This window comes from Trachypithecus francoisi, unplaced genomic scaffold (assembly GCF_009764315.1).
Source record: "Trachypithecus francoisi isolate TF-2019V2 unplaced genomic scaffold, Tfra_2.0 Lachesis_group5, whole genome shotgun sequence".
Lineage (NCBI taxonomy): Eukaryota > Metazoa > Chordata > Mammalia > Primates > Cercopithecidae > Trachypithecus > Trachypithecus francoisi.
This window is the reverse complement of record NW_022681470.1, coordinates 81,655,904-81,683,899: the sequence shown is the minus strand read 5'-3', so window position 1 is coordinate 81,683,899 and position 27,996 is coordinate 81,655,904. Positions and strand designations below refer to the sequence as shown.

General features: G+C 37.6%; 1 protein-coding gene across 3 annotated transcripts in view; it reads left to right on the top strand.

Moving 5' to 3' along the window:
* The window catches only part of WDR26 (WD repeat domain 26), a 50,078-nt gene extending 22,332 nt beyond the window's left edge, over window positions 1–27,746 (top strand). For 2 of the 3 annotated variants that reach the window (XM_033197561.1, XM_033197560.1), the window contains exons 7-14: window positions 782–920; window positions 7,949–8,089; window positions 12,069–12,188; window positions 14,246–14,391; window positions 14,687–14,765; window positions 15,090–15,219; window positions 19,306–19,491; window positions 23,279–27,746. In XM_033197561.1, coding sequence (XP_033053452.1) covers window positions 782–920; window positions 7,949–8,089; window positions 12,069–12,188; window positions 14,246–14,391; window positions 14,687–14,765; window positions 15,090–15,219; window positions 19,306–19,491; window positions 23,279–23,304 — 967 coding nt within the window. In that variant the 3' untranslated portion in view covers window positions 23,305–27,746. The remainder of the gene's footprint in view (window positions 1–781; window positions 921–7,948; window positions 8,090–12,068; window positions 12,189–14,245; window positions 14,392–14,686; window positions 14,766–15,089; window positions 15,220–19,305; window positions 19,492–23,278) is intronic. The other variant, XM_033197562.1, reaches the window with a different exon arrangement.
* The last annotated feature ends 250 nt before the right edge of the window (window positions 27,747–27,996 follow it).

Below are 27,996 nucleotides of genomic sequence, written 5' to 3'. Positions count from 1 at the left end.
TGACTGAGCCAAAATTTGAATCTAAGTCTGTCAGACTACTGCTCCCATTCTTAAGGTTTTGCTCTTAACTACTGCACTCCTTGCCATATATTGCACTTCTTCTGTGCCTCCCTGAAAATATTATTAATCACATTTAAGTATCTATTACATTCCAGAAATTTTAAATGTATTTCTAATTCTTACAAGAATTCTAAGAACTCTGTTAGGTAGATACTAATCTCCTTTTGTAGATGTGGGAACTCAAGCTGAGAGAGTTAAATGACTTGCCAAAGACATTAAAACTTGTGAGTGAGAAGGACCTAAACTCATTATCTGGAAGCTATTCTGATTTCGGTTTTGGTTTGTTTTTTGAAATGATCTCACTCCATCACCCAGGCTGGAGTGCAGTGATGCGGTCATAACTCACTGCAGCCTCTTAACTCCCAGGCTCAAGCAGTACTTCCACCCCAGCCTCCCCAATAGCAAGTAAAAAAAATGTAGCTGGGCCTGGTGTCACGGGTCTGTGGTCCCAGCTACTCAGGAGGCTGAGGTGGGAGACTCTCTTGACACCAGGCGGTCAAGGCTACAGTGATCTGTGATTGTGCTACTGTACAACAGTACACAGCCTGGGCGACAGAGAGACCCTGTCTCAAAAAAAAAAAAAAAGAAAAAATTTTACAAATGCATTCATTTCTTATTTTTAGTGATGTGATCTTCAAAGAAGTTTTGTCAGTTATGTAACCTTTTTTATTATTATTCTAATCTGTTTTGAAAGAATAATTTGTGGACCTCTTTGTTTTAGGAGGCAGTTCCCATGTTATACACAGCAGATACTTACGGAGCATTGTAATGAAGTGTGGTTCTGTAAATTCTCTAATGATGGCACTAAACTAGCAACAGGATCAAAAGATACAACAGTTATCATATGGCAAGTTGATCCGGTATGTACCCCAATATGAGTGTTTATATTACAAAAGGGAATAATTTTGAATCTAATTCGCTGATTACATATTTTTAAGTATACATATATCAACAGTATTCTTTTCCAAGAGCATTTTTTGTCATCTTTATTTCTTACATCTTCGTGTGTTCTATAGATAATATTATTAACACTGTTGAGTGTTTATGTACTAATGATGTTAAATCTGTGTATGCATTATCTAATTTAATTTTCTGAAAAACTCTGTGAGGTGCTAACATCTGCATTCAGAGGAGGAAACTGAGGTAGAAGTCAAATGCTTTGACTCTCACAGCTAGTACATGACAAAGTTTGACTCAAATCCCGGAATACCTTGACTCCAAACAAACCCACTGCTATTAACATATGTGCCAATTTATATCTTTATTAGTACTTGATTGAAAGATTAGGCCAGGCACGGTGGCTCATGCCTGTAATCCCAGCACTTTGGGAGGCCGAGGCAGGAGGACCACTTGAGCTCAAGAGTTCAAGACCAGCCTGGACAACATAGGGGAGAGTCTGTCATTACAAAAAATTAGCCAGGCATGGTGGTACACACCAGTCGCCCCAGCTACTTGAGAAGATGAGGTAGGAGGGATCAGTTGAGCCCAGGAGGTCGAGGCTACAGTGAGCTCTGACCTTGATACTGCACACTCGAGCCTGGGCAACAGAGTGAGACCCGGTCTCAAAAAAAAAAAATAAGAGTGGGGGAAGATTAATACAATGTCCATTCTGTTCCAACCACAAGTTAGAAAAGACTCATTACTCTTTTGCCTTCTGAAGCCCATCATTATCTTGTATAATTTGTGGACCTTGATGTGTAAGCCTTTCTCCTTTGTTTTCCCATTGATATATATGAAAAGTATTTTATTCTGGATTTAAAATTCTGAGTTCCCTCTAAAATCAGTTAAGTGTTTGTTTATAACCAGATGACCTATGGATTTGTTGTGGATAATAAGTATTTTCATTTATTTCAGCTAATTGAACATTTATCAAGGGATCAAAGAAGCACATGACTCCAGATAGATTAAGGAGCTATATTTGTTTTAGGAGTCATTCACCTAAAATAAATTTTTCTTTTTTTTTTTTTTTTTTTTTTTTTTTTTTGAGACAAAGTCTCACTCCTGTCCCCCAGGCTGGAGTGCAATGGCGCAATCTTGGCTCACTGCAACCTCTGCCTCCTAGGTTCAAGGGATTCTGCTGCCTCAGCCTCCCGAGTAGCTGGGATTACAGACGTCTGCCACCACACCTGGCTAATTTTTGTGTTTTTAGTAGAGATAGGGTTTCACCATGTTGGCCAGGCTGGTCTCAGACCCCTATTAGCTCAGGTAATCCGCCCGCCTTGGCCTCCCAAAGTGCTGGGATTACAGGCGTGAGACAGTGTGCCCAGCCAAATAAACTTATTTTGAAGTTTAGAATTAAAATATGCTATTAGCTCAGTATAAAGTTTTGGGCTCCTGTGTTGAGAAAAATAGAAAAAGGGAGCCATTCTGAGACAGTATCTCACTGTGTTACCCAGGCTGTAGTGCAGTGGGGTAATCTCGTCTCACTGCAACCTCCACCTCCCAGGTTCAAGAGATTCTTATGCTTCAGCCTCCCAAGTAGCTGGGACTACAGGCACGCACCATGACGCCCAGATAATTTTTGTATTTTTAAAGTAGAGACGGGGTTTCACCATGTTGGCCAGGCTGGTCTCGTACTCCTGACCGCAGCTAATCGCCGATCTTGACCTCCCAAAGTGCTGGGATTACAGGCGTGAGTCACCATTCCAAGCCTAACAGTTCTTTTTAAAAGAGAATTGAATTTGAGAGCATACACCAATGCTTGCATACCTACATATGCTACAAACAATGAAAGGTAAATAAGATACATTCTTTACCATAAAGCAGTGGTTCTTTACCTTTTTTTGGTACCACGTACCTCTTTGGCAGTTTGGCAAACCTATGTACTCTTTCTCAGAATGTATTTAAATGCATAAACGAAGCACATAGTAAGGCCAAATATATGTTATGTATTCATTACTAAGGAAAGCCAATTATAGTGATACGTAGTTAACATAGTACAAAAACGTATTTTTTATTTTTATTTAATGCTTTATTAATGCGTTAAATAATAAATTCTAGCAGCAGATGTAAGTACCAGAATTTTGAAGTAGTGATGAGCACACAAATATTTCAAGTATCTGCAACAACTATAATATATGAAAAGATTTAAGATTTCTGTTGTTAATGGAGTCACCTAATACCACCTAATTTAGTATATCAGCTAGTATACTACCCACCACTACCTAATATACTACCGTATGTAATTAATAATATACCCAGTACTGCCTAATACTACCTTGTTACTTGCCTGCGTTAGAGAGTGAAGGAAACACTAAATTTCAGGCTGTGTTTAATAAAAATAGAGATGTATCTTTTTCCAATTTAAATTCATAGACCCCTGATTCTATCCCTGGACCCATTCTTGTAGATCTCAGGTTTAAAATTCCTGTGAAAAAAATGTACAGTTTAAATGAAAACAAAATTCAATGAAATAAGCATGATACGTAACAGATAATACATAAAGTATTATGAAAGCACAAGGAAGCTTTACAAGTCGAAATACCTCATGAGAGCCTTATTGTGCATCACACCGGTGGACAACAGGAAAGGGGCACTCTAGGAAGACAGGAAAACCTCTTACCCTCCTATCCCCCTCCAAAAGAAAATAATAATAATAAGATAATGGGATGAGTAATGACAGAGTGGCAGATTAGACTAGAAAAAGAGTTTGGGATCAAATCACAGCCTTTGCATACTAAGTTCTGTTTTCATTCACCAGTCATTTATTTGCATGATACCTGAAAAAGAAGGCAGTAATACCAAAACTGTGCTTTATTAAAGTTTTTCCTGGTAGCAGTGTATAAGAATCCCCCTTCGTGGCCGGGCGCGGTGGCTCAAGCCTGTAATCCCAGCACTTTGGGAGGCCGAGGCGGGCGGATCACGAGGTCAGGAGATCTAGACCATCCTGGCTAACATGGTGAAACCCCGTCTCTAGTAAAAAAATACAAAAAACTAGCCGGGCGAGGTGGCGGGCACCTGTAGTCCCAGCTACTCGGGAGGCTGAGGCAGGAGAATGGCGTAAACTCGGGAGGCGGAGCTTGCAGTGAGCTGAGATCCGGCCACTGCACTCCAGCCTGGGCAACAGAGCGAGACTCCGTCTCAAAGAAAAAAAAAAAGAATCCCCCTTCGTTTAGCCAGTATTTATTAAACACCTGCTGTGTGCCAGGTCTTTTGCTATAGACAGACTAAGCACATGATAATACACCGTAATTTATAATGGGCACTACAGGAGCTCATAAAACAGAGCCTACTGGAACAGGAAAGCTAAGGAAAGTAAGAAAAGTAAATATTGGGTGAAGAAGAGGTAAAGAACTGTTTAGGCAAAACTAGTTAGGTTAGGCCCTTGGGCAAAAGAAAACATAACATGGCATTTGGGTGGTTTGGGGAAAGAGTTTCAGGTACACTAGAGTTGAGGTTAATTAAGTAGCAGCCAGATCAAGGAGGAGCTTTTGTATTCTTTGCTAAGAGGTTTAGACTCTTATGCCAGTGTTTCCTAGAGTGTTACAGTGAGTCCTCTGGGACTGACTCTTTTAGTATGATGGTATTTTGGTAATGTCAAATACTGTCTGAAAAAATTATAAGAAAATGTATGTTCTTTTTGGCCGGGTGCTGTGGCTCACCCCTGTGATCTCAGCACTTTGGGAGGCCGAGGCAGGTAAGTCACCTGAGGTCAGGAGTTCAAGACCAGCCTGGCCAACATGGTGAAACTCCATCTCTAGTAAAAATTAAAAAAATTAGTCTGGCGTGGTAGTATGTGCCTGTAGTCCCAGCTACTTTGGAGACTGAGGCAGGAGAATTGCTTGAACCTGGGAAGCAGAGGTTGCAGTGACTTGAGATCGTGCCACTGCACTTAAGCCTGGGCGACAGAGAAGACTCCATCTCCAAAAAAATATATACGTATGTGTGTGTGTGTATGTATATATATACATTTGTGTATATATATGTATACGTGTATATATACACGTATATATATATGCCCTTTTTGAACATGTGTGTGTATTTTTTAATGTAGAGGAAAAAAATACATTTAAGAGAGCCTTAAAATCTGAGTTGATGTGATTCCAATGCCTACATTCCTTTAACAGTTTTTCTTTGCCTAAAAAGTGATTTTTACCCATTCCCCCCAAAATCCAAGCAAAGTCATATAGGCTTCATGAACATGTTATTTCCACTTTGAATAAATTAGTGTAAAGGCACTGTACTAATGAAGATACAGTATTAATGTTTTTATTTTCAACTTTATCTTTTATAGGATTATATTTTTTTCATTCATGAACATAAAACAGTTTTTGAGTTAAATATTTCTTTTTTTTTTTTTTTTTTTTCTTTTTAAGACAGGGTCTCACTCTGTCACCCAGGCTGGAGTGCAGTGGTGCGATCTCGGCTTACTGCAACCTTCACCTCCTGGGTTCAAGCAATTATCCTGCCTCAGCCTCCTGAGTAGCTGGGATTACAGGCATGTGCCACCATGCCCGGCTAATTTTTGTATTTTTAGTAGAGACAGGGTTTCACCACATTGGCCAGGCTGGTCTCAAACTCCTGACCTCAAGCAATTTGCCTGCCTTGACCTCCCAAAGTGCTGAGATTGCAGGCACGAGCCGCCACACCTGGCTGAGTTAAATATTTCTAAAGGAGTTTGTCTTCAGTTTAAAAGCAAATCTTTGTGTTGATCTGGGGCAGTACTGTGAATGAAAATTTGTTCCTGGAAGATCTTGAGCTAGTCAGGAAGACTTGACTTGCTTAGTAAATTATTTAAACCACTTTGATCTAATGATACTACTGATCTGATACAAATACCTCATGCCTCTTACCCACTTCCCAAAGAAGAATCAGAAGTAGTCGCATTGTTAACTATTGAATTTTGTCAAAACGATGGTGATTTGGAATAGATAATTGCATGAATGATAAACTTAGAATTCAGTGAAGAAACAGTAGCGTAAACAATCCATTTTGCAGTGACATTTCTCAGGAGGGGAGGAATCTCCAGCTTAATTTTATCAGACTAGTTCCCAACTTGTTTCAACTGCTTGTGGGTCATTCCATTGGGATTTCCTCCCACTCCACCCTCCCCCCTCGCCCCCCTAGCTCAGAGCTAAACTCAATCAATCTTAAGACTAAAGTCTAAAACTTATTGTTTCTTCCCACCTTTAGTCAAATTCTTACTTCCTCTATTTCTTGGAAACATCCATCCCTATCCCCTAAACCAGAAATCTGGAGGTTGTGTTTGAAGATTTCTTGTTATATTCTATCATGTCATTTTTATCTCCACAGTATCTTTTTTTTTTTTTTAAACAGGTGTTTCACTATGTTGTCCAGGTCAGTCTTGAACTCCTGGACCCAAGCAGTCCTCCAGCCTCAGCTTCTCAAAGTACGGGTATGAGCCATAGTGCCCAGCCCAAAATACCTTTTGATTCTGACCTATTTTAGTCCTTAACATCTTACATTAGGGCCTCATTTTTTGGGAACTGACTGTAAACTATGTATGGCTCATTATCGTTCCATTGTCCCGTTATGGTTTCCTTATCCTGTGTCTTTCTTTCTGATTCATCTTCCACGTTGTTATCCTGGTTCCTAAAGCCAAATATCACACTGTATATTCCCTAGCTTACAAATTTTAAGTGGCTTTTCACACACAGGGAAAATGTAGCCCCTTAGCCTACAACAAACACGTCAACTCTTGCAGCCTTGTCACTTGCCACGTCTACATTTGCACTTCACAGTTCAGCTTGCATAGCTTACAATATGGGCTTTTAAGTGAGGCAGTCCAGATTCAGATCCCCATTGCACTACAAACAGGCATGTTTCTAACCTTTCTAAACTTTCATTTCTTTCCCTATAATATGAGAGAGGGGGTAATATTCTAGATCTGTGAGGATTAAATGAAGTATTGTTTGTGAATGGTGCTAGTAGTGGTTAGCATTAATAAGTGGTAGCTTTGCTGGGTAGGATTGTAAAATGGTGCAACCACTTGGAAAACAGTTTGGCAGTTTCTCAAAATGTTAAACAGAGTTAGCATATGACCCAGAAATTCCACTCCTATGTATATACCCAAGAGAAATGGAAACATATGTCTACACAAAAACTCATACATATTCATAGCAGCATTATTCATAATAGCCAAAAAGTAGAGAAACAGTCCAAATGTTCATCAACTCATGAATGGATAAACAAAATAATTATACTGTTAAATATTATTCAGCAATAAAAAGAGATTAAATACTAATACATTCTATAACATGGATGAACCCTGAAAACATGCTAAGTGAAAGAAGCCAATTAAAAGAAACCATATCACGTATAAGTCTATTTAGGTGAAACATCCAGAATAGGCAAATCTATAGAGACAGAGACAGAAAAGTAGTGGTTGCCAGGGGCTGCACGGAGGGATATGGCAGCTGCTGATGGGTAGGAGGTTCCTTTGGGAAATGATGAGAATGTTCTAAAAATTCGATGGTGTGATGGTTGCACAACTCTGAATATACTAAAATATACTGAGTTGTATACTTTAAAAGGATGAATTTTATGGTAAGTTATATCTCAATGAAGTTGTTTAAAAATATGTAAGAGATAGCTCATTGTACCCATCTGTTTTCAGTTGCCTTGAAAGCTTTCTAAGGTCAAATGCAATATATCTTTATACATATAGTAAAAATATAAATATATCTTTATATTTTCATCGAGTACACAATGACTTGTATATAGTAGATGCTTAATGGTGTAGTAGATGCTTAATAGATGTTGCAATGTGTATGAGTCTTTATGAAGCAAGCTGTTAAAGGGAAAATTGGTCTGAAAATTCCTCAGATTAAATTATCAAAGTACATCTTTGTAGCTATTTAAGTTCTTGCACCAGAAAACAATGACTTTAGTGAAAGGAGTTAACTGAATTGTTTATTTTCCTTCCTAGGACACACACCTGCTAAAACTGCTTAAAACATTAGAAGGACATGCTTATGGCGTTTCTTATATTGCATGGAGTCCAGATGACAACTATCTTGTTGCTTGCGGCCCAGATGACTGCTCTGAGCTTTGGCTTTGGAATGTACAAGTGAGCGAGTTCCATCTTTGGTTTAGCTTTTAAGTACAGCATAGTCATAATGTACATATTCATTATAACTTTATTGATTTATATAACAGAACCATTCAACCTAAATTACTATACTGTATCTCTTCAAGTGGAACCCAACTTTCCGGATTTATCGATTTAAATATTATGCTCAGTAATATATTTTTGAAAGAATGATAAGTAAGTGTTTTCAGGACATTTGGCTTTGTCCTATGGAATTTATACTATTTACTGTGCTTCCTCAGAAAAGATTTATAATGGTTTCATAGTTTCACAGTTGTACATTAAAACTACCTTTGAAATGTAAAAGGTCAGTGTTAAACCAGATTTTCCATTCTAATGGCAGTTGCACCATCTCCTTACCTATATTTTATATACTAAGCTAGTTTAGTGAAGCTAAATGATGTTTTCAGTACTTACTACTAAGGGCTTTATTGCTGGGTTTGTTCATTCGTTTGTTTGTTTGTTTTTGAGACAGAGTCTTGCTCTGTTGCCCAGGCTGGAGTGCAGTGGCGCGATCTCAGCTCACTACAACCTCCGCCTCCCAGGTTCAGGCAATTCTCCTGCCTCAGCCGCCCAAGTAGTTGGGATTACAGGTGTCTGCCACCACGCCCAGCTAATTTTTTTATTTTTAATAGAGATGGGGTTTCACCATGTTGGCCAGGCTGGTCTCAAACTCCTCACCTAAAGTGATCCGCCTACCTCGGCCTCCCAAAGTGTTAGGATTACATGCGTGAGCCACCGCCCACCCATTGCTGTTTATATATGAAAATTTGAATTTTATGCAGGGTCCCATTTTAGGAAGAGTCAGCATTAGGTTCAGTTTGTTAGTTACAATTCATGTTTTAGAAATCCTGTAGTTATAATAGTAAGACTGCCTTGCTGGTCAGTCATTTCCCTGTTTCAGCTCCAGCTTTTTATTAAGAAAATTTTCAAATATTAAGAAAAGTTGAAATAAGACAATGATGATCTATGTGCCCACCACTGTAGGTTCAACAGTTGTTAACATTTTGTGATACTTTGTACATACGTGCGTAGAAACATGCATTTGTGGCCGGGCGTGGTGGCTCACGCCTATAATCCCAGCACTTTGGGAGGCCAAGGCGGGTGGATCACAAGGTCAGGAGTTCAAGACTAGCCTGGCCAAGATGGTGAAACCCCATCTCTACTAAAACTACAAAAAATTAGCAAGGGTGCTGGCAGGCACCTGAAATCCCAGCTACTTGGGAGGCTGAGGCAGGAGAATCAGTTGAACCCAGGCAGCAGAAGTTGCAGTGAACCGGGATCGTACCACTGCACTCCAGCCTGGGTGACAGAGTGAGACTCCGTCTCAAAAAAAAAAAAAGAGAAATGTGCATTTGTACTTACACATATATACATATCTAAAACATTTGAAAGTAAATTAGATACTTTACCCTAAATACTTAAGCTTGTGTCTTTTAAAAAATAACATCCTACCTATTCAAACGTTATGATATCTAAGAACATTAACTATAATTCTCTATTTTCTAGGACTTATGATCAAAGTCCACGATTGTTCCCAAAATGTGTTTTATGCCATTTTTGTCAAATCAGCATTTAATCGATGTTGTATTTGTGATTGGGTTCAGGGAGGTGGCAGAACACAGAGTAGAATATTAAAATTTCTTTCCCTCAGTAAAACAGCTTGCAGTGAGTCTGACCTAGAAGATCAAAGAAAACTTTTTTCCATTAAAGCTTTCTTTTCACCTTCCAAAGGAGAAAGTATATAGTCTTAATCCTGTAATAGAAATTTAATGTAGAGTGCCTTTGTAGTCTTTCTTTGACCAATTTTGAATTTCTGAACAATTAAACTATGTTCTAACATAACTTTCATTGTGTAGTACTTTATATACTTAAACTTCTTCTAAAAGGGTGATCTTTTCATCAGTTTTTAGATTTCTTTTTTTTTTTTTTTTTTTTTTTTGAGGCGGAGTCTCGCTCTGTCACCCAGGCTGGAGTGCTGTGGCCGGATCTCAGCTCACTGCAAGCTCCGCCTCCCGGGTTTACGCCATTCTCCTGCCTCAGCCTCCCGAGTAGCTGGGACTACAGGCGCCAGCCACCTCGCCCGGCTAGCTTTTTTTTTTTGTATTTTTTAGTAGAGACGGGGTTTCACCGTGTTAGCCAGGATGATCTCGAACTCCTGACCTCGTGATCCGCCCGTCTCGGCCTCCCAAAGTGCTGGGATTACAGGCTTGAGCCACCGCGCCCGGCCCTAGATTTCTTTAATCATTTCTTAAATTAGAAAAATTCTAATCTAGTAACCTCATGTACTCACTATTCAGAGCATAATAAGAGAAGACAAACCATTTCTGCCTTCAGAACTTAGTGTGTTAATGTATTTGTCAATAGAAAATGCCAAGAATTTAGCTATTGCTTGTATATTTGTGCTCTAAACTTTCAACTGTTTATATCAGTCAACCCAAAGGAGTAAATAGGGGAGACTAGTTAACAATTTGGGGGAAGGATTTATATTGCTGAACACTTTTTTTCCAGTATAAGGGAGACCTGGTTTTCTGTTTTTGTGCCCTCTTTTAGTACTTGGCCCCATTTCCTAATCATACCCTTTGTTTTCACTCTTATTTCTACTTTTGATTACCCATTTGTCACAGGAGAACTATGCCCTTGTACCTTTTATTATTATACCAAGGGCAGCTATTATCTCTCAGATCCTGTTTCTAATCCATGAACAAAATGGAATCAAGACTAGATTAAATGGTATGTGTATACCTTCTAAGTTGAGTAATTCAGAAAATGTAACAGGATGATACCTAACTATTGTAACCACTAAATGTTCTTACTTAGAAATGCCATGGAATGGCTATGTTAAACAGTACAAAGGTTCTTCTTTCTAGTACTGTTCATTGAGATAAAGTTGTGTATCAGAAAAATGTTTTTTTTCTCTCTTCCTACCTTCCCTACTATATTGTGAGCATTTGAATATGAAATTCAACATAATTTATTTAGACTGCCCTTGGCCTACTTTATGGGCATAATTTTTCTTTTTTTTTTTTTTTTTTTTTTTTTTTTTTTGAGACAGTCTCACTCTGTCACCCAGGCTGGAGTGCAGTGGCGTGATCTTAGCTCACTGCAACCTCCTCCGCCTGGGTTCAAGTGATTCTCGTGCCTAAGCCTCTTGAGTAGCTGGGATTACAGGCGTGCACCACCACATATGGGTACAGTTTTTTACTCAGTAATCATGTTCTTGAGGAATTGCTAATTGCATTAACTGCAGTTTTAGAATAAAATTTATAAAAAACTTTGGACTGAGAAGTGGAAGCTCAGAAGGAATAGGTATGTAGTCTTGGGCTTTTCATTATCTTGCTTGGGAAAAATTACGTGTTTTAGTTGATGAATATAATCGATTTGAGATGAGAGATTTATTGAAGTTTATCTCATATCTGCTCTTTGGGTTACCTATGCCAGACACTGTTCAACTCCTGGGTTTTTCTTCAAGTCCTTAATTTCTCTTCTGGGTGCTGTAGTCTCTTTTTTGTAGGGTCAATTAAAACAATTCATTACTTACAATGAACTGGAAAGGCCGGGCCCAGTGGCTCACGCCTGTAATCCCAGCACTTTGGGAGGCCGAGGCGGGTGGATCATGAGGTCAGGAGATCAAGACCCTGGTGAAACCCCATCTCTACTAAAAATACAAAAAATTAGCCGGGCATGGTGGCGGGTGCCTGTAGTCCCAGCTACTCGAGAGGCTGAGGCAGGAGAATGGCGTGAACCCAGGAGGCAGAGCTTGCAGTGAGCCGAGATCATGCCACTGCACCCCAGCCTGGGCAACAGAGCAAGACTCTGTCTCAAAAAAAAGGAAAAAAAAAAAAAGAATGAACTGGCAAACCAGCCAGACATCCCAGTTATTTATTTTTTTTTTCTTCACATATTTCCTTTAGAGGGGTATCTTGAAGGTCTCATTTACAGTTTTATTTCCTTATAGACAGGAGAACTAAGGACAAAAATGAGCCAGTCTCATGAAGACAGTTTGACAAGTGTGGCTTGGAATCCAGATGGGAAGCGCTTTGTGACTGGAGGTCAGCGTGGGCAGTTCTATCAGTGTGTAAGTATTCAGTGCCTCCTTCCCAATGTCTGTTGGTTTAAAAGCAAATGTACTTTTGTTTAAACAATTTCCTTGACTCAGTATCTTATAAAATACACTCTATGGGCCAGGCACCTGTAATGCCAGCACTTTGGGAGGCCGAGCCAAGTGGATCACCTGAGATCAGGAATTCAAGACCAGTCTGGCCAACATGGTGAAACTCTGTCTCTACTAAAAATACAAAAATTAGCTGGGCATCGTGGTGGGCACCTGTAATCCCAGCTACTTGGGAGACTGAGGCAGGAGAATCACTTGAACTCAGGAGGCGGAGGTTGCAGTGGGTCAAGATCACACCATTGCACTCCAGCCTGGGCAACAAGAGTGAAACTCTGTCTCAAAAAAATAAGTAAAACAAAATATACTCTATGAACACCTACTTTGCCATCGTCCTAGACAAGCGCTGTCCAATAGAATTTTCTGGGTTATTTTTTCCTTTCTTTTAAACATTCAAATATTTGTACAAAGTATAGACTTTGGGTTTAGTAGAACAAAAAAAAAATGTGTTAATGCTAAACATTTTTGTTCTTATAAGCAAGTTTCTAATTTATAAGAATTGAAAAAAATTTTTTAAATTCTTTTGAGATTTTTGTAACAAAAAAAAAATGCTGAATTTTATGAGTAGACTCCCTTTAATTAATGTTTGAATAATAAAAGTGGTGACAAGTGCTACCAGAGAACTCTTCAATCTTTGTGTCAACTTCTAGTAAGTAGCTGCCCTAATTATTTTGGATTGTTGGAATGATTAAAATAAGTTTTATGGCAAGGTAAACTTTATATCATAAGTATCGTTTATATCATAAATCATAGTTTACCTTGCCATAAAACTTTATCTGTTACTTGCAGTATAGTGTCTAGAGTCTGTGTCTCATGTTACAGACTCACATGGTTCCAGTATGCATGTCCAGACTTTTCCTTTTTTTTTTTTCAAGAGACAGGGTCTCCCTCTCTGCCGCCCATGCTAGAGTACAGTGGTGTGATCATGGCTCACTGCAGCCTCAAACTTCTGGGCTCAAATGATCCTCCCGCCTTGGCTTCCTAACATGCTGGGATTACAGGCATGAGCTACCACACCCGACCCCAGATCAATTTTTTAAACTAAAAATAATAAGCCATTTAATTTAGCTAAAACAAGTTGTCAGGTTCTTTTATTAAGTTCATTTGGAACACATGGATTTTGATGTTGTGTCATCTCAATATGGTTATAAATTGTTCTTTATTCCCTGCATGCAAGATGATCATGTATGTTTCTGCTGAGCTTGCTGCCCTATACTGGGTTAAGGCATCAAGATACAGTTCCTCTCTCCTAATTTCTGTACATCCTCTCTCATGTCTATAGTACACTCTTTTAATACCATAATTGCTGAATTATTAGCTAAGGAATTTACAAACTCTACCCATTATTCCTTGGTGATGAAGAGAAATGCCATAAACATGAACAACACAATTTTATCTAACTTATAAAATGGGAAGGGTAATTCCTCTCAGAACTTTGGATATTCAATGAGTTAATGACTATAAGAGCTTTGATCTGTAGAGCACATTACAAATTTGGTAAATTTTTGAAAAATGTCATTAACAGATTCCTCCAGTCCGTATGAAGCCATAAAATGTTTTAAAAATCTTTTTCCATTTTGCAACTCCTAAATATTATAGGACAAATTCCAGTATAGTGAATTTTAAAGGAACGTTGAAATTATTTTCAAATAAAAGTAAGACCTTACTTGGAACTTAGGGACTGTTTCTTTCTTTGTATTATTTATGCATGATGAGTTATTGAAGGGAAGATAGAGCTACAGAGTGTCTTTCTGCTTTCCCTTAAGTATGGTTATAATGAAATTTGACCTATATTCAAATTTTCATGGTTAAAAACACTTCTAGAACAGTTAGGTTGAGATCAGTCTCAGAAAAAAAAAAAAAACCTGTTACTAAAAGATGCTGTGAAGGGAGTCTTTTGGTTCTTTATTTGCTTTCTGAGTGCTGTTGAGTAATGAAGTTAATAGTAGTATTTTCTTACTTAGGATTTAGATGGTAATCTCCTTGACTCCTGGGAAGGGGTAAGAGTGCAATGCCTTTGGTGCTTGAGTGACGGGAAGACTGTTCTGGCATCAGATACACACCAGCGAATTCGGGGCTATAACTTCGAGGACCTTACAGATAGGAACATGTAATTATTTTTTGTTTCCATTAAACAACAATTACCTGATTTATATTAAAATGTGTAGTGGAACTTGCCTTTTCACAGTTTTCATGTTTTTTGTTTTGGTTTGCTTGGTAATTTGGATTGGTGGTCACATGGTACTTAGTAATCATTAACTCAGATTCATCTCAATTGAAGTATAGTATGTAATAGTGATTACAGGCAAAATTGTCATACTTAAGCTAGTACATCTTATATATTGATACTTTGAATGGCTTGACTCTTAATATGTTGTTTTTGACAAATTATTTTCTGGTTCCAGAGTACAAGAAGATCATCCTATTATGTCTTTTACTATTTCAAAAAATGGCCGATTAGCTTTGTTAAATGTAGCAACTCAGGTATGTTTATTAATATAATTTTCTGAAAAATTTGGCTTAGTACAAGTTTTATTTTCACTATTATTTTCAGTGTATTTATATTAACAAAATTTTCTACTTACCCTTAAATTTTATTGCATGTGTTTGATCCTTTTTTTTTTTAAGCTGAATTTTTTGTGTTTGATCCTTAAATGTGTATAATCAACCATAAATTTGTCAGAATATTGGTATTTCACATAATAGAAAATGAAGATATTTCATCAGGCAAAGGGACATTTACATATGCTTTTTAAAATTTGTTTGAGTTGAGGTAGAGTAAATATCTGTATTCTCCTTTGCCTGCAGGGAGTTCATTTATGGGACTTGCAAGACAGAGTTTTAGTAAGAAAGTATCAAGGTGTTACACAAGGGTTTTATACAATTCATTCATGTTTTGGAGGCCATAATGAAGACTTCATCGCTAGTGGCAGTGAAGGTAAATTGTGTCCTTATCAGGTTACATATGTTGATATTAAAGTCTGTAAATCTCAATTTGTGAAGGCAGTCACATCTCCAAGAAAATTCAAGGTAGTAAATTAAAATTATTTTATTTATCCAGTACATGGTTAATTTCTGTCTGTAATGACCTAAGCCCCCGTATTATCACAAATTGTTACATACTGTCATGTATTACCTTCTCCTTTTCTGTAATGACGTAAGCCCTCCATATTGTCACGGATCAGCAGTGCTGACTCTGACCATGTAGCAGAGTGTTTGGTGCATGTGTCGAATCAAGATTTAGTTAAATTACTATACTTTGATATCTTGACTTGTATTTTCATGGGACTGATGGTTTTTAAGGGTTGGTAATGTCTGGAAAATCAAGGTTAATTATGATGCTCTACCTGAACTTGGACAGATTTAACTGTAGTTAGTTCTTCAGTTTTTCTTCAGTGGTCACCAGAGTTAATTTGAGTTTGATAATTCTTAAGATTTTAGGAAAGCTGAAATTAACTGAATTCTTCCTACTACTACCCTTTTGAATAAACTTGTTCTCTAATCTAAAAGTGTCAGTATTCCAGACAGGAATATGCCTAAAGCCACTCTGATTTAAAGTGTGAATTGTTTAGAAGATGCAAGCACAAATAAGTGAGGCAGTAATAAAATTTAGTGTACTTTTTAAGGTGATAGGAACTTAACTAGTTGCAAATTATTGCACATTTTTATTCAACACATTTTTCTTGAATACCCACTGTACAGTTCTAGGTACTATAAAAGCAAATTATTGAAGTCATCTTTTTTGGCCAGGCATGGTGGCATATACCTATAATCTCAACACTTTGGGAGGCCTAGATGGGAGTGTTGCTTGAGGCCAGGAGTTCCAGACAAACCTGAACAACATGGCTAGACACTGTCTCTACAAAAAGTAAAAAATACATACTGAATCTGGTTTTATAAGATAGACCAAGGAATTAGATAATGTTATGTTCCATTTATTGTATAAAATGTTTACTGTTCCTGTCTTGACAAAAAAACTGATCTCAGTAGATAAGCAGATCATAAAGTGCACATGAGGTTTTCCTTTAAGAATAAGGCATATTTAAGGATTGGGACAAAGAGAGACATTTAGAGATTTAGATTTTAACATCAAGCATATAAATTCATCTATTCCTTTCCTTTTCTTTTCTTAAGTGCAGTGGCACGATCTTGATGCAACCTCCACCTCCTGGACTCAAGCAGTCTCTCCATCCTCAGCCCCTCAAGTAGCCCCAAGGAATTTTTGTAGAGATGGGGTTTCACTGTGTTGCCCAGGCTGGTCTCAAACTCCTGAGCTCAAGCAGTCCACCTGCCTCAGCCTCCTGAAGTGCTGGGATTACAGGTGTGAGCCACTGTGCCCAGCCTGAATTCATCAATTCTTTCTTTTCACCAAAAATCAGTGTCAGATGAGACTGGGAGGAAAGAAGAGTGATTTGTTAGGTAGCAATTGGGAATTTACTTTTTTCCAGTCAGGAAAAATCTACTTCTAGATTCTCTATTGGCTTTTTGTTTTGTTTTGTTTGTCTGTTTTTAATATATCGTGGGAGATAACAGATATTAGTTTCTAATTAAATTTTTCTGTGGTCTAAATATGTTAAGCCTTCTTGCTTTTAAATTCCTCCTATTTATGAGATGTCTTCTCTCATGGTCTGTTCAATCCTGCTTCTGGTAGGTTTTCTTTCTCTTAATTATCTCTTAATTATGCCTGAGAATCCCGTACAGCTCTTTCCAAAAATATGTACCCTAGAGGTACTTAAAATTATGTATGGCTACCATTATCCCTAGAAAAGCCAAACTTTTTTTAAGCCCAAACTTACTTAGAACCAACCCTGACGAATACTATAATTAACTTCTGGTTTAGGGCTACATATTAGACCACTGTCAAGTACAGAGATTAGTCTTCTTATGACTCAAGTGATTTACAATGGTTTTGAAAATGTTTTGAACATCAGTCAGATGTAGTGAGTATATTATCTCCCAGGATGACCACAGTAATCCATTTGCCATTTATTTGTAAGGAATATATCTCATTGACCCTCCAAATCCCCAAATATGTAAGTGCCAGTATAAAATAGAGCAATTAAGAAACCTTTTCCCAAAAAAGCTGTACCACTACTCAAGCCTTTTCATTGTGCTGGCAATATGTAGAAAAACTGGACTTATTTTTTTACCTTTGCACAAGCAATAGATTTCTCAAATTGATACAGCAAACAGAGCTTGATGATAAAGCCTGTCATTTTGACCTTGATTACTTCAAATCCTGTTTTTCCTGCCTTTCAGCAAATATGCTTCTTGAATATATATTCACAAAAACATTTTCCTCCAAATAGAGAAATAGTTCAGTTGCATTCACACTTTAACCCTGTGGTCCTTCTCTTTGTGGACCTCTTCAGTTTAGGAAGGAAATACAGCTAATCTGTCTTTACTTTTTTCTCTCTCTCTCTAATTTCATTTCATGTAAGAAAAAAATTATTTTCAGAAATTATTGAGCAGCCGATACTTCTAAGAAGATAAATTCAGTTTTTTAATTGGTGCCTCTTAGCTTTTGCTTCACACATACACACACAAAAAGTTCAGATACAGTTCCAGCTTTTTATCTTCATGTCAGAAATATTGAAGCTAAGGCACATCCTCTAAGGTTTCCTCAATTGGCAGTACACCCACTGACAGTTTGCACACTGGCCACATACTTAACTGATATATCATTAAGTTATACACCTTTCTCATTTGCCCTGGGATTCTGCCCTCTGTTCAAGAACTGTCGCCTGTACTTAATCTCATGACAGTAATAAATGGTGTTTATTCCAAACACCTTTCCATATACAAATATATTTAATCCTTATAACAACATGATATGAAATTCATGCCCCCATTTATAGGTGAAGGGTTGTAAAGTGTGAGTAATTTGCCCAAAGTTGCCCAGCTAGTCAGTGTTGGAGGAAGGAGACAATGTTGAGTAGTCTGATTCCAGAGCCCATACTCTCAACCAATACTCTCTATACTATGTGGCTAGTTTTTTGAAGATTAGTTTATTACAAAGAAACAAAGCTGTAGGGGATTTTGATTGTTGTGGTCACTTCATGAGATTATAGTCTACAAAGCCATATCGTGATACAGATAAGGGACCATTGTCTACTCTCACTAGTAAGCTCTTGAGCAGGGCTGCTGGATGTGAATCCCAACTTTACCATTTACTAACTGTTAACCATGAGCAGACCACTTAACCATAACCTATGTTTCAATCACCATTAAAAAGAGGATAAGCAGGCTGGGCGCAGTAGCTCATGCCTGTAATCCCAGCACTGGGAGGCTGAGGTGGGCGAATCACGAGATCAGGAGATGGAGACCATCCTGGCTAACACGGTGAAACCCCATCTCTACTAAAAATACAAAAAATTAGCCAGGCATGGTGTCATGCGCCTATAATCCCAGCTACTCGGGAGGCTGAGGCAGGAGAATCGCTTGAACCCGGGAGGCAGATATTGCACTGAGCTGAGATCTCGCCACTGCGCTCCAGCCTGGGTGACGAGTGAAACTCCGTCTCAAAAAAAAAGATAAGCAGAATACCCATTTTATGGGATAGTGATGAATATTAAATAATATGCAGTAAGTACTTGATACCTAGTACTTTGCAAGCACCCAATAAAGGTTTAGCTGTTGTTTTCATTTTTGCTTCATTATTCAATTTGGATACATTGCTTTTCTGTCACTTCCCATTTCCGTAGAATTTACCACCATCTCTATCCTGGATTTGTTTATGTTCAAAGGCCTTGATTTATCATTCTTCATTACTCATGTATTGACAGAATATTGCAGATAGTTTTTTTGTGTGTGACTTGATGAGAGCTGATCATCTTTTAACAGGAAAAAAGTGTATATTTAAACGTTTTTTCATAAGGTAACATGTTAAACTATTCATGGTATATTTATTTTCCCCTTAAGTTCTAGTAAAGAGTCTTGTTCTGTGTGCAGTGAATGATAAATTTAAGATCAGTTAGTTGGTTTTATTAATGTAAAACTTTTCTCTGAATTACTATATGTTCAGATCACAAGGTTTACATCTGGCACAAACGTAGTGAACTGCCAATTGCGGAGCTGACAGGGCACACACGTACAGTAAACTGTGTGAGCTGGAACCCACAGATTCCATCCATGATGGCCAGCGCCTCAGATGATGGCACTGTTAGAATATGGGGACCAGCACCTTTTATAGACCACCAGAATATTGAAGGTAATACCATTGTATATTACTATGTTTTGTCCAAATGAAACGTTGCTTGGCTTATTACAAACTTAAAGCAGTTTTAAGTAGCAGTTTATTTGAAGTGTGGTATATGATTTCTCTCTTTTACCTATTGTACCCTATCTCAGGCCACAGAATGAGTTTAAGTAATCTAAGAGCCAATAGTGTAGTGGTTGTTTTCGGGGGGACAGTGAAAAGAATAAGCTGGAATATGATACCTCATTGACATCCAGTTAGCTATTTAGTAGTTTCACTTTTAAAATCTTACTGAAAATCTTGCTTCATCATGCTACCTAAATGTAATATTGTAGGAAGCATTTTATACACATGAAACTAACCATTCAAAATTTGAACAACTTTAGATATTAAATATCTTCATTATGGATTTTACTGTTTAACATCTGTTTACACCATGCATCATACTAACATGAGTTGTGTTTAATGGATAGGGAAAGAGAAGAGAACTAAAATTGATCATGTACCTGTGTGCCAAGCAGCATGCTAAACCCTTTACATGTACTACCTTGCATAAAGTCTTCATAGTCCTGTAAGGGAAGTATTTTTATCATTATTTTTAGAGGTAAGGAAACTGCAGCATGGCAAAACTAATTCATTTGTTGAGTGCCATCAGGTCTTCAAGTCTAAGTCTAAAAGGTTTTTTCCACCACTTTGAGATACTTGGGGGTGAAGAAAGGCCAAAATATAAGGCTAACAGTTAAGGCCAAAAGCTTAATTGAACATGATATATCAGTACTACATGATATAATGAGAGGTATATCATGAGAAGTAATGAGAAACTTCATGTCAGTGACTCACTCTTAAATAGAGTGCGTAAAATGTTTAGTTTGCTTAGAAGAAAGCAGTTTATCTATAAACAGATTTTTTGTTAAGCATGTCCCACCTAAATTTTTTTTTTTTTTTAGTGAGAAAGATGACTAATTGCTCTCAGTTAAGTGATTCTCTGTGGAGGAGGGTTATCGGAGTAGCTTGTATGGTTTGAAAAAGTATATTCCCTATACTTTTGTCTCTGTGGTACAGACTGTAGAAGGCTTGACCACATCTCACTGGCTGGTAAGGATATGCAATCAGAGATGAGAATACAAAACACAAAGAGCACACGGTCAAAATTTTGAGAACTACTGTTCGTTTGCCGAGAACCTTGAAGGGCCTTTTTGTCTTTGTAGATCACTACCTGACATTCTAATATTCCTCTAGGAAATCAACTAAGACCAGAAATCTTTACCTTCTTGTGTTGTCCTGTTTGGGTTTCAGCCAAAGGCCTGCAAACCCAAAGTCTTTATAGATCTGCAACTGTGATTCAATCTGTGTTTTTCTCATTTTATTAGTCATTTGGAAGTTATTTCTTCAAGTAAACATACTTGGTTTAAAGAAGTAGGAAAATACTAGGTATGTAATAACAGATTTACCCCAGAAGAGGATATGTTTTATGCCTCCATAGCAATGGAATAAGAGTGTGCTGCTATTTGGTGAATCTGACTAATGTAGACCCTCACTTCAGTGAGTGAGCCAAATTTTGGCTAATTTGTAGGATCTGGGTCCAGTTCAGCAACTCACCATTGTACTTTGCCAACATGGGTGTAGCCCTAAAATGATTGTCATTTTCACCTGAAATAGAAAAAAATAATACTTGTATATTCAGATATTTGGCTATATGTCCTTTTTGCAAGTTATTTTCTGGAGTATCCTCCCTCCACCCCCAAAACACTTTCTTTTTTTTTCTTTTTTATTTGAGATGGAGTCTCATTCTGTCGCCCAGGTTGGAGTGCAGTGGCGCAATCTCTGCTCGCTGCAAGCTCCGCCTCCTGGGTTCACGCCATTCTCCTGCCTCAGCCTCCCGAGTAGCTGGGACTACAGGCACCCGCCACCTCGCCCGGCTAATTTTTTGTATTTTTAGTAGAGACGGGGTGTCACTGTGTTAGCCAGGATAGTCTCGATCTCCTGACCTCATGATCCGCCCACCTCAGCCTCCCAAGGTACTGGGATTACAGGTGTGAGCCACCGCGCCCGGACCCTGAAACACTTTTTCTAATGAAAGTAATACCTATTTAGAATAGAACTTAATGAAAAATGTAGATGAGGCTAAATAAATCAATATTAAAAAATCAAAATACAGCCAGGCATGATGGCTTGTGCCTGTAATCCTAGCTACTTGGAAGGCTGAGGCAGGAGGATCCCTTGAGTCCAGGAGCTTGAGGGTTCAGTGAGCTACGATCATGCCACTGCACTCCAGCCTAGGGGACAGAATGAGACCCTATCTCTGAAGGTGAAACAAAAAAGGAAAAATGTAACACAGTAAAATACTGTAAGTCATTTAAATAAAAATGTTTCAACTCCATTTCAAAAGGGATAAATTTTAACAGAATTATGGACTATAAATTAAATTTTATTTTAACGGTAGAATTAAGTTTGTGGGGTTTTTGTTTGTTTGTTTGTTTTGAGATGGAGTTTTGCTCGTTTCCCAGGCTGGAATGCCATGCGCAATCTCGGCTCACCACAACCTCTGCCTCCTGGGTTCAAGCAATTCTCTGCCTCAGCCTCCTGAGTAGCTGAGTGATTACATCACCATGCCCAGCTAATTTTGTGTTTTTAGCAAAGACGGGGTTTTTCCATGTTGGTGAGGCTGGTCTCAAACTTCTGACCTCAGGTGATCCGCCTGTCTTGGCCTCCCAAAGTGCTGGGATTACAGGCGTGATTTTTTTTTTTGAAGGATGCATAAAATGGAATAGGACGAAGTACTGATGCATGCTACAGTATGAATGGATGTTGAAAACAGTATGCTGAGTGAAAGCAGGACACAAGAGACCATATACTGTGATTCCATTTATATGAAATGGTCTAGAATAGACAGATCTATAGACAACATAGATGTAGTGATTACTTAGGGCTTGGGGAGGTGTTTGACTGCTAATGAATGCTGAAAATGTTCTAAAATTGATTATTAATGGTTGTATAATTCTGTGGATACACTAAAAACCATTGAATTTTACACTTTATTTTTTTGTTTTTTCGTTTTTGTGTTTCTGTTTTGAGATGGAGTCTTACTCTGTTGCCCAGGCTGAAGCGCAGTGGCACAATCTCAACTCACTGCAACCTCCGCCTCCCAGGTTCAAAGTGTACACTTTAAATGGTTGCATTGAATAGTATATGAATTATATCTCAAAGGTATGAGATTCTGAGGCTAGGCACAGTGGCCAGTGCCTGTAATCCCAACATTTTGGGAGGCCAGGGCAGGCAGATCGCTTGAGCTCAGGAGTTCAAGACCAGCCTGGACAACATGGTTGAAAGCCCATCTCTACAAAAAAATACAAAAAGTAGCCAGGCATGGTGGCAGGTGCCTGTAATCCTGGCTACTCAGGAGGCAGAGGTGGAAGGATCCCTTGAGCCGAGGAGGCAGAGGTTGCAGTGAGCCCAAATTACGTCACCAGCCTGGGTGACTGAGTGGGACCCTGTCTCAAAAAAATAAAAGCATTAGATTCTAACATGATTATTCACTTGGGTTTCTTCAGTATTCAAAATAATCATGAATTTAGATTGTAATATATGGTCTAAGACATGATATAGACACATTGTTTTAATGAGTATGATGAAAGTATCAAGAATTTGCTTTGATTTTTTAATGACAGTATAATTTTGTAATGTCATAATGCTAATTTTGAAACTTTCTAACTGGTAACTTTTTTCTCTCCTTCCCCTCTTTTTCCTCTCCATCCTCCTCCCCGCCCCGACCCATACATTTCATCTTGTCTTCATTCAGAGGAATGCAGTAGCATGGATAGTTGATGGCGAATTTGGAGCAGACGACTTCTGTTTAACTTAAAATTAGTCGTATTTTAATGGCTTGGGATTTGGTGCAAACAAACATGATTGATAGCTGGACAGACATGCTCGTCATGAAAAAAGAACCATTTCTGAAGCCCGATTGGGGCCAAACATTTACACCTTGCTTCATAGTAACCAGTTGAGATGAAGCACGTCGTTAGAACGTTGTTGGACACCATGTTGAATTATCCCCCCATCGGTTGTGAAGAACTGTGCTACATTCAGGCTTACCCATTGAACTCAGTATATATATTTTTTTCCTTCCTGTCTTTTGTCTGGCAGGATACCATTCTTGTTGCTCTTCTGTGTAATGAAGTTTAAATGCTTGTTTGGAAAACTTTATTTAACAGTTTAGAAGGCTTGATAGAAAGAGTGCATTAGTCTGAAGAGTATACATTGGATAGGAAAGAATTTCCTTCTTTTGTTTCTCCAAATCTTTCCGCCTTATTTAGCTTGAGATCTTTGCAGCTTGGTTCATGGATTCTAGCCTTGCCCGTTGCGCAGTATATACTGATCCAGATGATAAACCAGTGAACTATGTCAAAAGCACTCTCAATATTACATTTGACAAAAAGTTTTGTACTTTTCACATAGCTTGTTGCCCCGTAAAAGGGTTAACAGCACAATTTTTTAAAAATAAATTAAGAAGTATTTATAGGATTAAAGTGACTTCATTTGTATACATGTGGAATTTAAACCAGCTTAAAAACAGTTTCCTCAATGACTTAGATACGCAGTATAACTGAAGCTCTTCTGGAATACCACATGAGACATGGTCAGAAACAGTGCTTGGAAGGACATTACACAGGAAATTCAGAGTAATGCTTTGAAGATTTCCCCCCTTTTGTTTTATTCCTGAAGGAACATCAGTACCCGATCTTGAAGAAATTCAAGATTCAAAAAGAATTTTAAATACACCAACATGAGAGATCAGTAGTCAGTTGGTTTTCAGTAAAGCTTGTTCCAAGTTGTTCTCAACTTAGGAAGTAATTTTGGTGTGATGTAGCAAAAGAGTAGAAATCAACAGATATAACCACTTTGGGAGTTTATAGTATAATTGAAATTATTAGAAGAATTCAGCAGGTTACAGACAAACTGGGATTAAAACCTCATAGTCATTTATCTTAACTGCCCTTAATATTTTGACACATAGGGATACATAAATTTAAAGAATATTTCTTCTCAGTTTTTTCAGATATTGCCATACTGAACCTCATTCTAAACTGGTGCTGTGGATAGTCTTTCCCTCTCCCCTCCTGTTTAAGGAAAGGTTTCCTTTGTGGAAAAGCACTTTTAATTTTGAGAATTTCACATTTAAAATAAGCCAAAAGCCTGATGTTCACATTGTGCTTTTAAACTCCATAACAGCTGAATACAATATAACATAGTCTCCCTTGAAATTCCCTCCCTTTTTCAGTAGAGGATAAATAGGGTGATCCCAGCTGTTGGAAAGAGAATGGGGATATCCCCAAAATAAGATTCTGGTGAAGAAAAAGTCTTGTACTAAGTTCCCCTTTAGGCATAGCCAAGTCTATAATATAATCATGATCATGAATAGACTCCTCCAGGATCCACAAAGAGAGAGGACTTGGATGTCAAAAATTCTTCCATTGTGGGGTAGGTGGTTGGGGATGGGAGAAAGGGAAAAGTCAGGGAAAGGGAGAAGAAAGAAAAACACATTTGGCCTTAAAATAGCATGCATTCTCCCAGAAGCCCGTAGTAAAGAAAATGACAGATCGTGGTCAGCAGACTCTTATCAAATTGGTATGTAAAAGATTTCTTCAAGCTCCATTTTGCAGAGACCACCACTTAGAGAATCCAAAAATTTCTGTTTTGATACTTCTAAGTTAAAATATATGTTACAGTTTATCTGGTACTTCATTTTTCTTAACTAAAATTATTTTTACTTTAAGCTTGAATAAAAATCTTCATTGGTAACTGTATGTAATTAAGTGGCAACTTCTCTTTACCTCAGTATAGTTAAAAAACATTCATATTTTAAGTGATTCATGTATACCCTGAAGCCGTTAATACACCCCAGTCTCTACAGTAACATCACTAAATGTGGGCATAGAAACTCCACAGCTGTTTACAAATTTGGTTACAGTGTGCTATGGTGCATTTGTAACACTCACTGAGATTTGTGCCCATTCAGGGGCAATTTGGCACTCAGATTCTACTTTACTTCACCTAACCACCCCTAGATCTGAGTTTTCAGAGTGCTTCTGAAGTATAGTTAAAAAACACTTTTTAAAAAGTGGAGTAAAAGTGAGGCACATTTTACAAGAACATAACTCCTATTAAAACGGAGTAACAACTATGCAAAGGTTTCTATAGCAGCTAGGTGAGTTTGTTTTCCGGGTCTGTCTTAACTGGCAGCTTCCTGTATATACTGGTACTTTGCTGTGCCAATTTGCTGTAAACGTCTGTTTCATACATTTGCCATGCAGTGACTGCTAGAAAGGTGAAATAAATGGTAAAGAAGCCTAGAATTTTATGGTATAAGAAACTGATCACAGGATTTTCTAATCCATAGCTATTAATTGAAAACTTCTGATAGTGCTGTAGGCTCTGTAGTAGGCTTAAGAGTGAGTCTCATACTATGAAACCAGCCACAGGATACTAACAAATGTATAAATTGAAAAGTACCAATACTTTTTGCACATAGATCAAAATAGAGTGGAGAATTTGGGCTCCAAAAATCAGGTTAGTAGGCTCATTTCCATGTGCTTAAAAATGTTTTTGTTGTTATGCACTGATTAAGGGCTAGAGCAAATATAAAATTAAATGTCTTTTTCCTCCAAATAATTGGTCATTAATGATAAAATGTTGTACTTGGGGCTTACTGAGATTAGTATGTGGGTAGTAAAGAATTGGAGTGGGAGTTAATGGGGAGGGATGACAAAGCTTCAGCTTTGGTTTTTGTATTTTATTAGTCTTCATAACAGCTACATTTCTGTTGCTCTTATTGGCCAGATAAATGTGTTACATTAAACCAGGTAAGTATTTTAAACAGAGAACATTTTATTTGCATATATCCCTACAAATTGGCCCATTTTATTGGGTGGGGGGGGAAAAAGGGATTCCCTAACTTTAAATAATTAGAATATCCTACAATTGAAAGGAGAAAAAAATCCAATTTTGGCAGTATTTTCTTAGTCTGAAAGAAACAGAAGTAGTAATATGGTGAATTTTATTATTAGGAGTGTTCTGCCTCTAGAGTGGCATTCCATGACATTAATAGAAAATCCTTCTTTCCCACCCCTCCCCATCCTGAAATTTTCTTTTTTAGGATGTTGGTTCCTGCAAACAAGAACTGACCCTATCACCTCTGCCTCACAGTGGGTAAATATATCGTACATCTCTTGAAAGGGAAAATATCCATGTCAGTTTCTTTCACAGTAGAAGAATGGCTGCTTTTGAATGGGGAGGAAAGAAGACATTTTTCTTAATATCCTTTTTGTCCCATCTCTAAAATGTATAAATATTTTGATTTGGTTTTACTTTAATTTCTCATTTATAATTTAGCAGCTCTCCTTTTGGGTTGCTCTCCAACACATTACTTCCATTTCAGAAACCATATCTGATTTAACATAAACTGCTAACTTAAGAATAGGTGAATTTGCATTTACACTTAGACACTTTCTAAAAACAGGGTGAACTTAATTGAAATTTTTCAGTGTTGTTAAGCTATTGTTATAGTAGCTGCCCTATAGTTACAAAAATAAAAACTATAAAAACCCATCCCCTATCTACTTAATCCAGATAGCCTGGATTTAACAAAACTAATAGTATAAAAATGTGTGTGTGTGTGCTGTGTGTGTGTGAGAGAGAGAGTACTTGATTCATTAAAAAGTCCTGGAAACAGCTGTTCTAGGATCTTGTCATTTTTACTAAAAGTCTCGTGCACATGTGAAGTGCCCTCTGAGTTTAAGGTTTGGTTAATACTGGTATATTTTTATAAGATTGAAATTGTGTCCCCATCTTTAACCTAAACATTTTCGTTATCAGGGTCAATGTGCTAGAACTGAATTGTAACATTTTTAGGCACAGATGGAAAAAATGTTATTGGCTCCTTGAAAATGTGTGTGTGTGGCGAGGGGAATAGATCCACAAAAGCATGTATGTACTTACAAACCAAGCTGTAGAGATCAAGAAAAGAACTTAAGTGTTGATCTCAAGATACCTAAATTGTCAAGATTTACATGGCATTGTGGTGGAACTAGTTAACACTTAGAGCTTTTGGTATGTAATAACTATTTGCTATGGACTGATTAAATGTTTCAAAAGATTGTGTTCTTCAATTTTGGTGGGTTTTGAATTTTGTTTTTTTAACTGCCTCTCAGATTATATTTAGTTAGTTTAAATTTCTTTGCTTTATTCATTAAAGTATAAAAACTTCAGGTCTCTGATATTTATTTTCACTTGTTTACTAATTATTTACAAAACACCCTTTGTTGACTTTTATTTTATAAATGTGTAGTGTATTAAACGTCTTTAAATTTTTGTTCAATTGAAACTACATTAACTTTGATTTGCTTTACTGGGATTTTTTTTAAATACACCTTTTCCATGTCAGTGCGCAGCACTTAACCAGTCGTTTGTATTCCCTTTCTTTCAATTCAATAAACAGAATGAATACCTAAATAATTC